This window comes from Oenanthe melanoleuca, chromosome 15 (assembly GCF_029582105.1).
Source record: "Oenanthe melanoleuca isolate GR-GAL-2019-014 chromosome 15, OMel1.0, whole genome shotgun sequence".
Classification (NCBI taxonomy): domain Eukaryota; kingdom Metazoa; phylum Chordata; class Aves; order Passeriformes; family Muscicapidae; genus Oenanthe; species Oenanthe melanoleuca.
This window is the reverse complement of record NC_079349.1, coordinates 4,035,854-4,049,176: the sequence shown is the minus strand read 5'-3', so window position 1 is coordinate 4,049,176 and position 13,323 is coordinate 4,035,854. Positions and strand designations below refer to the sequence as shown.

General features: G+C 53.4%; 2 protein-coding genes across 3 annotated transcripts in view; one reads left to right on the top strand and one right to left on the bottom strand.

Moving 5' to 3' along the window:
- UBE3B (ubiquitin protein ligase E3B) overlaps positions 1–578 on the bottom strand; it is a 20,005-nt gene extending 19,427 nt beyond the window's left edge. Inside the window, exon 1 of the mRNA XM_056503918.1 lies at positions 426–578. The gene's annotated coding sequence lies outside the window, so the exon portion shown is untranslated. The remainder of the gene's footprint in view (positions 1–425) is intronic.
- KCTD10 (potassium channel tetramerization domain containing 10) overlaps positions 1–13,323 on the top strand; it is a 13,456-nt gene extending 133 nt beyond the window's left edge. Inside the window, exons 1-7 of one of the 2 annotated variants that reach the window (XM_056503958.1) lie at positions 615–693; positions 2,450–2,663; positions 7,264–7,433; positions 7,908–7,994; positions 8,583–8,635; positions 9,351–9,546; positions 10,102–13,323. In XM_056503958.1, coding sequence (XP_056359933.1) covers positions 691–693; positions 2,450–2,663; positions 7,264–7,433; positions 7,908–7,994; positions 8,583–8,635; positions 9,351–9,546; positions 10,102–10,320 — 942 coding nt within the window. In that variant the 5' untranslated portion in view covers positions 615–690 and the 3' untranslated portion in view covers positions 10,321–13,323. Of the gene's footprint in view, positions 1–614; positions 694–2,449; positions 2,664–7,263; positions 7,434–7,907; positions 7,995–8,582; positions 8,636–9,350; positions 9,547–10,101 lie in introns of those variants that run through there. The other variant, XM_056503959.1, reaches the window with a different exon arrangement.

Genomic DNA, 13,323 nt, shown 5'->3' with positions numbered 1-13,323 from the left:
GCAGCTCTGGGGAGGGAGGGATAACTCCGTGTGTGACAGCACGGAAGGACAAAGCGACCCGCCACCGGAGCAGGTGCCACCCACATCTCTCGAGCTGGGCTGCAGCTCCCAGGGCTCGCCCAAGGCAGGAGCGAAGCAGCCGCAGAGCCGCCTCAGCCTCTCTGCCACCCCCGGGCCCAGGCTCCCACCGCGCCGCTCACCCCCCCGGCAGCCTCCCCGCAGCCGCAGGCGCTCACCCTGGTCTGACAGAGCCCGGGCCGGGCGGAGCGGCCCCGGAGCCCCGCGGTTCCTCCCGGTTCCTCTCGGTTCCTCCCGGTTCCCCCGCCCAGGCCGCGGCCGCAGCCCCCTCCCTCCTCGCACCGTGTCCGCGCTCCCCGTCCGGCCGCCAACCCGCCCCGCCGCTGCCGTTCCGCCGGCCCGCTCACCGGCTCGGCGCAGGGAGAACAGCCGGCCCTGCGTCCCGCTGACACCGGAAAGCTCGGGCTGAGCCGGGCCCAAGCAGGCCAGGCCAAGCCCAGCCCAGCTCAGCCCAGCCCGTGAGGCGGCAGCGCAGCACGCAGAGCCAGGAGAGCCCCGCGGGCCATCGGACGGGTTTGGGGGCGCACCCGGGCGGGGCCGGAAGCGAGCGAGGGGCGGAAGTTCCCGCCCGGCGCTCCCGCTCGCTCGGTCCGAGGGGCTGCGGCGCCGTTCATGGTGAGCGGGGAAAGGGCGGCGGGGGACGGGCCGCACGGCGGGGCAGGGCTCCGGGCATCGCCGGGGAGCAGGGGCTGCAGGGGCGGGGGGCTGGTGGGGGACGGGGCTGGGGCTGAGAGGGGCTCCGGGCCTTAGCGGGTGTGGGGAAGCTGAGGGGGGGCTGAGTTGGGGGGGCTCAGGGCCATAAGAGGGGCACTGAGAGAGGCGAAATGCGAGTACCGCTCCTGCCCAGGGCCGCGCTGAGAATTTGGGGGTCTGACCCCGAGAGCGGTGCGGGTGTTGAGGGGTGTCAGTCCCCAGGGGCGGGCTGGGGTCTGCTCCAGCCCCGAGGTTACACAGAGGGGTCCCGGGGGACTCTGAGCCCCGGGAGTCGCGGGGGTCACGCTCCGCTTTGCGCGTGTCCGGTGCCCGGGGTTTGGGGGGCGCAGCGCTGGGATTTGGGGTGCAGGGTCCTGATCCCCTCTGGAAAACCCTTCCTGCCCAAGCTGGGATGTTCCGGTAGCGGAGGGAGCTGGAACGTGAGTTGAAGTTGCTGTCTGTGCATCCCTGCTCCCTCTCCTGTGCCCCGCAACTCCGGCTCGTTGCGAGTTTCATGGCAGTGAAACAAAAATCTCTCGGATCAGCTCGTCCCGGAGATTTGGGAGCTGGAGGAGCAGGGATGGAAGGGGTTAATTATCCCATCCTGAGGGAAAACAACCACGGAGGCTCCCAGCGATTAAGGATTTAGCAGCTCTGGGGGCTTTGTGGTGCTGAGCCACCGTGTGCCTGTGCCAGTGTGACTCGGTGACAGGGAGGTGACAGGAATGTGGCTGGAGGCTGCAGGAAGAGCAGGAAAGAGCTCGTGTGTGCCCTCCCTGTTTGCTCCAAGGGAAAAAGCCTGGAAAACCTGTGGGTGTTCTGCATTTTAGCACTTGGGAATCTGTTGGTTTCTGCATTTGGACTCACAGGAATCATCTGCTTCACTTGTGTGTGTTGGGAATTGCCCAATTCCATCCCAGATTATTGATGGAGTAAGAGCTTTAAGCTGTTGGAGTTGTGTAAGAAATGAAAGCAGTTGTTGTGGCTTTGCAGTGCAAACCCTGCACAGCATTCCCAGGGTTTCTCCCAGGGAAAAAAAAATGGGGGCTGTGTCCAGGAACGTCCTTCAGTTCCTGACAGTGAAACATTTAAAACACTTGAGAACTTCACACAAAGAGCCGCGGGAGGAGCCGAGGTGTGAAACACCCGGTGGGAGCAGAGGTGTCACACTGCCAGGGTGGGAGCTGCTCTCCTGAGCTGGGAGCTGCTTCCTTGGGCTGGGAGCTGCTCTCCTGAGCTGATAAAGCCTTCCTTGGGCTGGGAGCTGCTTCCTTGGGCTGGGAACTGCTCTCCTGAGCTGGGAGCTGCTTCCTTGAGCTGATAACTCCTTCTTTGAACGGGGAGCTGCTTCCTTGAGCTAGAAACTGCTCTCCTGAGCTGGGAGTTCGTTCCTTTAGCTGGAAACTGCTCTCTTGAGCTGGCAACTCCTTCCTTGAGCTAGAAACTGCTCTCCTGAGCTGGGAGCTGCTCTTCTGAGTTGGGAATTGCACTCTTGAAGTGGGAGCTGCTCCCTTGAGCTGGGAATTGCACTCTTCAACTAGGAAGTCCTTCCTTGAGCTGGGAGCTGTTTCCTTGAGCAGGGAATTGCACTCTTGAAGTGGGAGCTGCTCCATTGAGCTGAGAAGTCCTTTTTTGAGCTGGGAGCTGCTCTCTTGAGCTGAGAAGTCCTTCCTTGCAGGAAGAGATGTCGGGTGAGAGCGTGGTGAGCTCAGCAGTGCCGGCGGCCGCGACGCGCACGACGTCCTTCAAGGGGAGCAGCCCCAGCTCCAAGTACGTGAAGCTGAACGTGGGGGGGGCCCTGTACTACACCACCATGCAGACCCTGACCAAGCAGGACACCATGCTCAAGGCCATGTTCAGCGGGCGCATGGAGGTGCTCACAGACAGTGAAGGTAAGGATTGGGGTGTTCCCTGGGCAGGGAAAGGCACAGGGGGCCTGCAGAGCTCAGAGAACTTCTGTTTGTGGGGTTGGATGGATGGAGGGTCTCTCCTGCAAGGGGTTGTTCAGCCTGGACAAAAGGCAGGTTTGGGGTGATCTGATTGTGGCCTGAAGGAGCCACAGGAATGACAGAGAGAATGTTTATAAGGCCCTGGAGTGGCAGGACAAGAGAATAGGTTTGTATTAGATATTGAAGAAATCTTTCCCTGTGTGGGTGCTGAGGCACAGGGTGCCCAGAGAAGCTGTAGCTGCCCCTGGATCCTTGGAAGTGTCTCAGGCCAGGCTGGACAGAGCTTGGAGCAACCTGGGCTAGTGGAAAGTGTCCCTGCTCATGGCAAGGAGTGAATTAAATGATCTTCAAGGTCCCTCCCAACCCAAACCACGCTGTTGTTCTGTGATTCCATAATTAAACAGCTGGCAAAAACATGGAACAAAAGACAAGGATGACCTGAGTGGTTCCCTGAACAACTAAGAAGTGCCAGAGCTCCTGTCAGGCCCAGGTGGCACCTGGAGCATCTTTTCTTTTCAGAATACTGCCACTAAAGCTCTAAAGGCTGTGGAAAAAAGTGGGGATAGTGATTAGAAATCCTTGAGTTGGGACTTGTGTCTCCTCTTGGAAGCTCAGAATGCCATTCTCTCTTCTTGTCTCCTTCCTTATTAATAAAATACAAAACTAATAAAAAAATATACTGCCTATGATCTGAACATATGTATTAATGAGTTAAAAGCTGATTTTTTAAAATGAAACTATATTCTCGTGGGACTATTGATGACTGATTTCCCTAAAACAGAACCAGTTGCAGAATTTTCAGAAAATTTGGAATTTTATCTCTTCATTCCCACATTGTAGGTGTGTCAGAGTTTAATTAGAAGCTCAGCTCTATTTTCACTTTGATGTTTTACCCACAACAATATTCAAGGACCTTTGTCTTTAACAACAGCCTCTGCAAAGCTGAGCCTGGAGGTTAATTATTGTTTGAAAATTTTGTTTGAATTTGCTGAAAATAGAGAAAATACCTCCCAGGGTTGGACTGAGTATTGAATACTTCAAAATACTCTGTTTAGAGGTTTATGATAAGCTTTCCTGAGATAAAAGAAAGTGGATTTGAAGGAAAAAATTTAAAAATACACCCTGATTAGCTGAATATTCCTGGTTTAGCCAGAAGTCTTTTTATTTAAGCTGGGGAAAACAAAGCTGTGTTGTTCCAGGCCAGGATAAAGCAGGAATGTGGATGCTGTGATTTGGGGCTCTGGATCAGAGGGGCTCTGGGATATTTATCCTGGATATAGACCATGGAGGTTGCATAAAAAAAGTCAGTCTGTGGGTCAGATTTGGGAAAAAACTGTCAAATGGGAACCAACACTGGGTCAAATTTGGCAAATAATTATCAAATGGGAGTCAACACCTTGGCTGGGAACACTGGGGGAGTGGAAATGTTGTGAACCCTCCCTCTCCCTTTGCTAAACTTGAGGAGGATCTTCCTGTCCCTCCCTGAAGCTGCTTCACAGAATTTGATAATTCCAGACTTCCCATGGTTGGAAATGGATTGGAAATTCCAAAATCATTTTGGAAACTCACCCTGGCATGATCCCAGTAGGGATCATGGGCAGGTACAGGAGGGCTGGGACATCATTGCCAGGGCTCAGAGGCCCTGGAAGTGCAGGTGCTGGTTGCACCCCAAATCTGAGGATAATTGGAGTTTCTCCCCCTAAAATATCATGTTTGGGATGTAAAATCCCAAGTTTGTTTTGCTGTGACTCCCACAGTGTCTGTGTGGGATTGTTCCATGGAACCAGTTTGTGTTTTAAGAGGAATTTGATACTTCCTGTATGTTGTAACACAGACACTCCCATTGCAGCAATTCTTGCTTTATCTCCCCTTGCCTGGAAACTGGGACAATAGCACTGGGGCTGCTAAAGGAAACACTTTTTATCTGGAATTCTTCAAAATCCTCCTCACACCCAAAACCTGGCACCAAACAAAACGTTTCTTAGGAAAAGAAGCCAGGCTTGGGGAGCAAATGGAAGGAGTTGGGTTTAACCAGTCTGGAATGTGGCACACAGGGTCCTGCTCTGTGTCTGGGATTCAGATCCTAGATCCTCCTCCCAGCTGAACAATTCCAACCTGCTGCTCCTCAGGCTGGAGGAGAAAAGTCTGGGCTTCTCTGGCTGTGGGTGGCAATGATTGTTTCCAGCCTAGAAATTATTGATGAACTGTAGCAAATCAGCAGATTTGGAACATTTTCTTTGGATGGTAATGAGCAGGTGCATCCACCCATTTCCATTTCTCTTTTTTCCCTGTCTCCCTGCTGCTGTTGATGGGGAAGCTGTCCCTGGTCCAGCTGCTGATAAGAGAGTGGTGCTCAGGCAGTGTCCAGTGTCAGGCTCCTGTTTCACCTGCCAGGGCTTGGTTGGAAAATGTCTGGTTTTAGCTGGAGTGTTTGGATCCTGCCCCTGAGAATTCCTGTAAGACAAAGCTGAATTTCCTAAATTGTGTCCATGGGCAAAGGCATTGAGGGAAGGGGGTGCCCACCCACCTGGGGCCCAGCACAGGGAGGACCTGGAGCTGCTGGAGAGTCCAGAGGAGACACCAGGATGAGCAGAGGGATGGAGCAGCTCTGCCTGGAGGAAAGGCTGGGAGAGCTGGGATTGTTCATCTGGAGAAGGGGAGGCTCTGGAGTGACCTAAGTGTGGATTCCAGGGCCTGAAGGAGCAGGGAAAAAATGGGGAAGGACTATTTTCAGAGTGACAGGACAAGTGGGGATGGCTTCAAACTGCCAGAGGGCAGGAATAGATGGGGTATTGGGAAGAAATCCACCCTCTGAGGGTGGTGAGGTGCTGGGATGGAATTCCCAGAGAAGCTTCTCCATCCAAGGCCTTGGATGGGGCTTGGAGCACTCTGGGACAGTGGAAGGTGGCCCTGCCCATGGCAGGGGGTTGGGACTGAATAAACTTTTAAGTTCCCTTCCAACCCAAACCATTCCATGATTCTGTGTTCCATACAGCCCATGGATTCTGTGTCCCTTCCTAAATGGATCACAGGATGTTATTGGAACACTGCAGTTAAAAAATAGTTCTAAAAGACTTCAGCCCATTTGTTGGCTGTGCTGTGGCCGAGTGGCAGCAGGGTCACTTCCCTGTGACTCATCTCCTTTGGGCTGTTTGGGGGAGACAGAAGGGTTTTTAGAGCTCTTTTAGTGGTCACTCAGATTTTGCAATGCTGCTGAAGTGTGTTTTCTCATCCCCACATGAAAATGAGCAATTCTGCTTTGGTTTCACCATGTGTAAACATGAAGTTGCAGCAGATTTTTGCAGCCTACAAGGAATCACAGAGGAGTTTGGGAAGAGTAATTCTGCTCTCAGCTGGCTCTTTACCTTCCTGTGTGCTCCATTGAGCTTGGGAAGCAGCTGCATTTGTGGAATATGGATGTCCTGGTTTATTACCATGGCTTGTGCTTTCTCTTCATCATAGAATGCCAGAATGGTTTGGGTGAGAAAGGACTTTGAAGCTCACCTTGTTCCACTCCTGTCATGGGCAGGGACACCTTCCACTAAATCTCCCACTAAAATGGGATTTCTTGTTTTCCACACTCTGCACTGCCAAATGGGCTTTTTTCTGCTCTACTTGGATTAGCCATTAGCCTGGATCAGTCCTTTGTTCCATCATTTCTGTCTCTAGTTTGTTGTTCCAGCCTGTAAAATCACACTTGGAGCACACTTTGTGTTGTCTGTGGACAGCAGGAATGAGGGAGCTGGGAAGCCTGGAGTGAGCCTATTCCCTTAGAAAGGACCATGTTCCCTTTCCAGATTGAACCAAATGTTCAGACTTTTCCTTGTAATTCCATTCATGTAGAACACACAGGGGCTGCTTTAACCTACTTTCCTTATTTGTCCAAAATATGACTCCTTCCCCACAAGCGTTTCCTCGCTGCATTCCTGAGCTCAGCCTGTGAGAGTGGCCATCTGTTCACTCAGGGAAACTCCAGCCTCAGCACTGCCTGGCTTTTCCAGGGTCCAGCAGTGAGAGGTGAAATGTGGATCCTGCACCCACAGCTTTGGTTGTAGCTCTTTTCTTCCAGGGAGACCTTGGAGCACTTTGCAGTGCCTAGAGGGACTCCAGGAGAACTGGAGAGGGACTTTGGACAAGAGCATGGAGGGACAAGACAAAGGAGAATGGCTTCCCACTGCCAGAGGGCAGGGTTAGATGGCATATTGGGAAGGAATTCTTCCCTGTGAGGGTGCACAGGTTGCCCAGAGAAGTTGTGACTGCCCCCGGATTCCTGAAAGTGAACAGGGCTTGGAACAACCTGAGCTAGTGGAAGGTGTCCCTGTCCATGGCAGGGGTGGGACTGGATGATCTTTAAGTTCCTTTCCAACCCAAACCATCCCATGATTTTCTTCCCACCATGGTCCTAAGCTCCAGCTGTGCCACGCTCTCTGCTCACATTCCCCATTCCATCCTCACACTCCCAGTTCCATCATGTCCTTCACCAGTTTGCTCTGGCAAAACCTTTCACCACATCCATCTGAGCTTGTCCTTGCTGTGTCCCCAGGCTGGATCCTGATTGACCGCTGTGGGAAGCACTTTGGGACAATCCTGAACTACCTGCGGGACGGGGCCGTGCCGCTCCCGGAGAGCCGCCGCGAGATCGAGGAGCTGCTGGCTGAGGCCAAGTACTACCTGGTGCAGGGGCTGGTGGATGAGTGCCAGGCAGCCCTGCAGGTGGGCATGGGGCTCAGGGGGTGGGCAGCAGCTTCTGGGCACAGCAGGATTTTCTCCTGGTCTTCACGTGGGGAGTTTGGAGGCTGGGATGGAAATTGGAATAGTTTGTGTTGCTGTCTGCTGGAGTCTAGTCACATCTAGGAAAAGCTGTTCTTCCCAGGGCTGCTGGGAGTCCTGTTGTGTTCTCTGTTGTGCTCTGAGGTTCCCATCTTGGGTTTGATGCCACTGTCATTGATGTCCTGTCTGAGAGAAGCCCCATTCCAGATCCTGCTGTTTAATTGGGCACAGTTGGTGGAGAGCAGGAATGGACACCTCAGCTGCTCACAGAAGAGTGGTGCCTGGCCAGCCACAGCCCAGAAACCACCACAGGGACAGACTGGACACTGACCCCTCAGCAGAGATCATTCCCAGGGAATGTGGCTGTGCCCTGGGACCTGCTGTCACTCAGCTGCTCTTTGGTTCTTGCTCCCACAGAACAAGGATGCCTACGAGCCCTTCTGCAAGGTCCCGGTGATCACCTCCTCCAAGGAGGAGCAGAAGCTGATTGCAACCTCCAACAAGGTGAGAGAGACTGGGATGTGCCATGGGGAGAGCTGGGGTTGTCCAGCCTGGAGAGGAGAAGGCTTTGGGGAGACCTCAGAGCTCCTTCCAGTGCCTAAAGGGGCTCCAAGAGAACTGGTGAGCTGGACTAGGGATGGAGTGACAGGATAAGGGATGATGCCTTTAAGCTGAAGGAGGGCAGGGTTAGATGGGATATTAGGAAAAAATTCTTCCCTGTGAGAGTGGTGAGGCCCTGGCTCAGGTTGCCCAGAGAAGCTGTGGCTGCTCCATCCCTGGAAGTGCCCAAGGCCAGGTTGGACAGGGCTTGGAGCAGCCTGGGATAGTGAAAGGTGTCCCTGCATATGGCAGAGGGTGCTGATAAGACAGAGGGAAGATAAGAATAGATGAGGATCCAGTCCCAGAAGGGGTCAGGAGGGATTCCAGCCCCATTGCCAACCTGTGCACTACAGGTTTGCAGCAGCAGCAGTAACACCACCAAAATCCCACTGGGAATTTGTCATTGCAGCTTCTCTGTGGGGCCATGGGCTGAGCTGAGGTTCCAGCTCTGGCTGTGCTCCCTGGAACTCAGCTGTGCTTTGTTTCTTACAGCCAGCAGTGAAGCTGCTCTATAACAGAAGCAACAACAAATATTCCTACACCAGGTAAGTGACTTCAGCTGGAATTGTTGGAAATTTTTCATAGACTAAAATCCACTATACAAGTTTCATTTTTCTTCTCCCAGGCCTGATGACAGATTGGTGTTGGCAGGCACTCCATTTTTTCCCAATTAATTTCAAACTGGAGTCAGAATAGAGTCTGCTGCCATCCATGGAAGGCTGAGCCTGTGCTATTTCTGTGCCAGAGGAGTTCCTCTAATCCTTAGGTACAGCTGGCAGAGGCTCCTGGCCAATTGCTGTCTGCATTCCCATGTATTGCAGTGTGGTAGTTGAACACAGGGAGCTCAGCGAGTGGTGAAATCATCAAACTGGGGGCCTTGTCCTCTTTCTCTTATAAGTTTCATGACATAACAGTGCCCATCCAGGGTGCTGAGCTTAGGAATGATTTGATTTGGCTGATAGGATTTTTCATCTGGGTGAAATGGCCTTGGACAGTTGTTCACAGGGATGTTGCTCTTGTATTATTGCTGCTGCTTCAGGTTTTCCCGCCTGTAGTAGTGAAATAATAATTAATTTCTTGGGTTTGCCCCACCACTGGAAGTGTCCAAGGCCAGGCTGGATGGGCTTTTAAGTCCCTCCAGCCCAAACAATCCTGGGATTCTGCGACACAGGAATCTGGGATCTTAGGGCTGTCAGTGCTCACTGTTCCCACTCTTCCCATGTGCTCTGTAAATTCCTGCTCCTGCCTCCATCCCCACAGCAACTCTGATGACAACATGCTGAAGAACATTGAGCTCTTTGACAAGCTGTCCCTGAGGTTCAACGGGAGGGTGCTGTTCATCAAGGATGTCATTGGGGACGAGATCTGCTGCTGGTCCTTCTACGGGCAGGGCCGCAAGATCGCCGAGGTCTGCTGCACCTCCATCGTCTATGCCACTGAGAAAAAGCAGACCAAGGTACAGGAGAGCTGGGAATGCTCCAGCCTGGCACCCTGGCATCTGAACAGCCTGGCATTTTGTCATTGTTCAGCGTCTCTGGGGGGTAATCAATGCACTGAGAGTGGGGCAGCACCTGAGCTCCTCCTGAGGGTACAGCAGGAGCTGCCTGCTCAGGGCAGTTGGGATATTCCATAGTGCACTGTGATATTCCTTAGTGCTCAGTCCAGCTCTACCTTCAGACAGACTTGTGATTTAACCATATTTGGGTTTGGGAGTTGCAAGTAGATGATCTAGGGTTGGACCTAAATGATCTTTAAGGTCCCTCCCAAACCCAAAGCATTCCATGGTTGTACACCCCCATGTAAGGAGGGACCCAGCAATGGCACACTTTCCCTGTAGTCTTCCCTTTCCCAGGGGGGATCTGCCTGGCTCTGGTAAAAACCCAACTGGTTGTTGGACTGAAAAGGTGGAAGCAGAAAATGGAATAGAAAGGATTGTGCCTGAAAGGATTTCTGATAACACCAGCCATCAGGAATCCCTGCAGGGAGTGACCCTCTGTTCCCTGCCTGCCAGGTGGAGTTCCCAGAAGCCCGGATTTACGAGGAGACCCTGAACATCCTGCTGTACGAGTCCCAGGACGGCAGGGGGCCGGACAATGCCCTGCTGGAAGCCACGGGAGGGGCTGCAGGGCGTTCCCACCACCTGGAGGAGGACGAGGAGCGGGAGCGCATCGAGCGCGTGCGCAGGATCCACATCAAGCGCCCCGACGACAGGGCCCACCTGCACCAGTGAGCCTGGGGAGGAGGGGCTGCCCTGCAGCAGGACCAGGCAGGGCAGCTCCTGCCCAGCACACTCTGTAAATTGGGATTTGTAACATGCTCTAGGTTATTTGGGGTATTTAAATGCAGTAGTTGTAGGGCGAGGATCAGCGAGGTTACTGGGCAGCCTGGAAGGGCCTGTTGAGCAGCTGGAGAAATGCCCAGAATTTTTAGCACTCTTGTCGTTGCTGTTTTGTGCTGGAGAGGAGGGGGACTGGCTTCCTGTGGCTTTGGTAATGATCCTGCACTTTAAAACCAAACCAACACACAAAAGGTCAGCCAGCCACCCTCCTTCCCTCCAGGCACTCCCTGACCCTCCTGGGCTGCGGAGGAAAAGGCAGGGACCTGGACCCAGGGCTGCTGGGAGAGAGCTTGGGAGTGCTTTGGGTGACTCCCCAAAGAACAAATGGCACAGGCTGATGAGATTCCTGGACTGCTGGGAGCAGAGGGACCCCTCAGAGCAGTGGGAGGGAGCAGGGCTGCTCCCTCAGGTTCCCCACAGCTCTCAGGATCTGCTCCTCCAAGGGTTCAGTGGAGCCTCTGCAGCACTGAGCTGGGGACACCCATCCCTGTTTTATCCCTACGGTTAAAATTCCTCCTGAAGGAGGAGAATCAGGAGCAAATTGTCCACGGTTGCTTTCCCTAGGAGTAGTGTTGGTACTGGTCAGTGCTCAGAGCCTGAGCCTCCCAGTTACCAGGAGTCACAGCAGGGTCAATCCCCCCGTGCTGGGGGGTGTTGGTGGGGGGCAGAGCCCTGGTTCCTTTCTGAAACTGATGCAGGAGCATTGCTTTGCTCTGAGTGAGGGGAAACAAGCAGGCAGTGACCCAGAGGCAGATATTCCCTGTGTTCCAACTCTTCCCAGCCATGGCAGCTGTGTGTGGAAGGGCTGAGCATGGAGAAGGCCACTGCACTGTGGTTTTCTACAAGTGCTTTTCTCTTGTCAATGAATATTTTATCTACCTCCTTGTCTCCTGTTGCCTGTTGTGGAGTCAAGTGGCAGATGGTGGGAGGGGGGGTGTCATTCCATAGGGCTGGCAGCAGAGCCACAGCTGTGACACTTCAGGTCACCAGTCCTGGGAGGGAGAGAAACCTGAGGTAGGAGGTGTTAAACTTGCACTGCAGCAGCACCCCTGGGTGACACCAGAGCACTCTGCCCTGGGCTAGAGTTTCTTTTGACCCTTTCTCTGGAATATTTAGCACTGGCTTTAACAGCCACACTCCTCTGGAGCAGCAGCTCTGTGTTCCTGCTCCAAGGATCCCTGCTCCTGGCTCAGGGCTGCTAAGGACATGGGAACAGTGTAAAACCCAAGGTGCTGCAGCAGCACCAGCCACGTTCTTCTGTTCCACAGAGCTCGTTGGTAGAGGCTGAAACACACCATGAAGTGGCTGTACAATTTTGGATCATCAAGTAAAGCTCAAAGATTTCCAATTTAATCTGAGGCCATCTTTCTAGTAACCAAAGACTTCTCCACACTGCTGCTGGCTGTGGCAGGTGGGGGTGTTGTATTTGTCTCCTCTCTTTCTCCTGCAGCTGCTGATTGTTCACTGAGAGCTCCACAGTCTCCCTGGGGTTCAGCAGCTTCAACTCCGTCCTGACACCTCAGGGCTTCCAGTCTGAGTTGTTTTTACACCTGTTTGCAGCACCCTCTGGGGCTGGAGCAGTGCAGAGGAGGAAGGAGCCAGTGCCTCTCCCCTCAGGGCTGGGATAAGCTGAGGGTGAGGCAGGGAGCTCCAGGATTGCTGTTTCTCCAGCACTGTGTGCTTTGACACGTTCTGGTGGTTACTGGGCTGTTTCTGGGCATCTCAGCATCTGGAACAGCCCTTGGGGGTGGAGGCTGTGCCTCAGCAGAGGGTGAAGAGGGACCAGCACCAGTCCTGCAGCAAGCCCTGCTCACTGCAGCTGGGAGCTGCTCTCCAGCAGGCTCAGGGCAGCTCATCCCTGCCTGTGCTGACCAAATCCAGTCCTGTGGGGCACAGCAGCTTCGGCCCCAGGAGGTGACACCAGTACTAAGCACCTGACAGGTCACAGCTATGTGATTAACTTCTCTGTAAATAGATCCTTAACTGGCTTCAAGCTTTTCCCTTCCAGGTTATGCAAACTAAGTTCTTAAAAACCAGGGGAGGGCTGTTTTTAATCTTTGTACAGTGCTTTGTAGAGCTGTTGGTTTAGCAAAGTCACTCCAGGAGAGTTCAAGTTTCAATTTTAGGTTTGTTACTGTGTTTGTGGGCAGACTCTGCCTTAACCCACTCCTGAGCTCACCCTCAGGGTGCTGGAGTGGTGCAGCCAAGCTGTGCTGTCCTGGGGACTGTCCTTTACCTGCTGTCCCTGTCCTTGCTCTGGGCACACCTGGTCATGCCCTTGCACAAATGCTCTCAGTCCTGAGCCTCGTTACTCTAAGTGGTTTTACTCTGAGCTCTCAGGTGCAGCTGGGGCTCAGGGCAGGTGTCCTGGGCACAAGCAGCTCTTCAGATTATCCTTCCCTGCCTGCCAGTGCCAGGGAGAGCAGAGCTGGCTGCTTCCATTCTCCAGCACCAGCAGTGCCAGCACAGCCCAGGGCAGCTGAGGAAAGTCCCCCTGGGGAAGGGATTTTGTCCCCTCCCAGCTCCTGACCCGGGTGGGGCTGCACAAGGAGGGGACAGGGACCAGCCCTGGTGTTCCCTTCCCACCTCTCTCCCTGTAGCACCAAAGCAGCTGCTCCTGCACTTTCTCCAAGGCAGGTTTGGATCCCCTGAGCCAGAGCACTTGGGCAAGGCTCCAAACTCCCATCCTACCTTAGAGCAAAACTTTTCAGTCTTAATGGAATTGTTTCATGGACAACAGCAAATTCCTGTTCTGTACAATCATTCCCACCTGTCCAGACTTCTGCACAGAACAAGCTTCAGCTGGATTTCAGTGTATGGTTGATGTTTGCAATATGTACTGTTGTTGTTTTTTTTTTAATATAACACAATAAATTAGAAGATATTTCATATTTA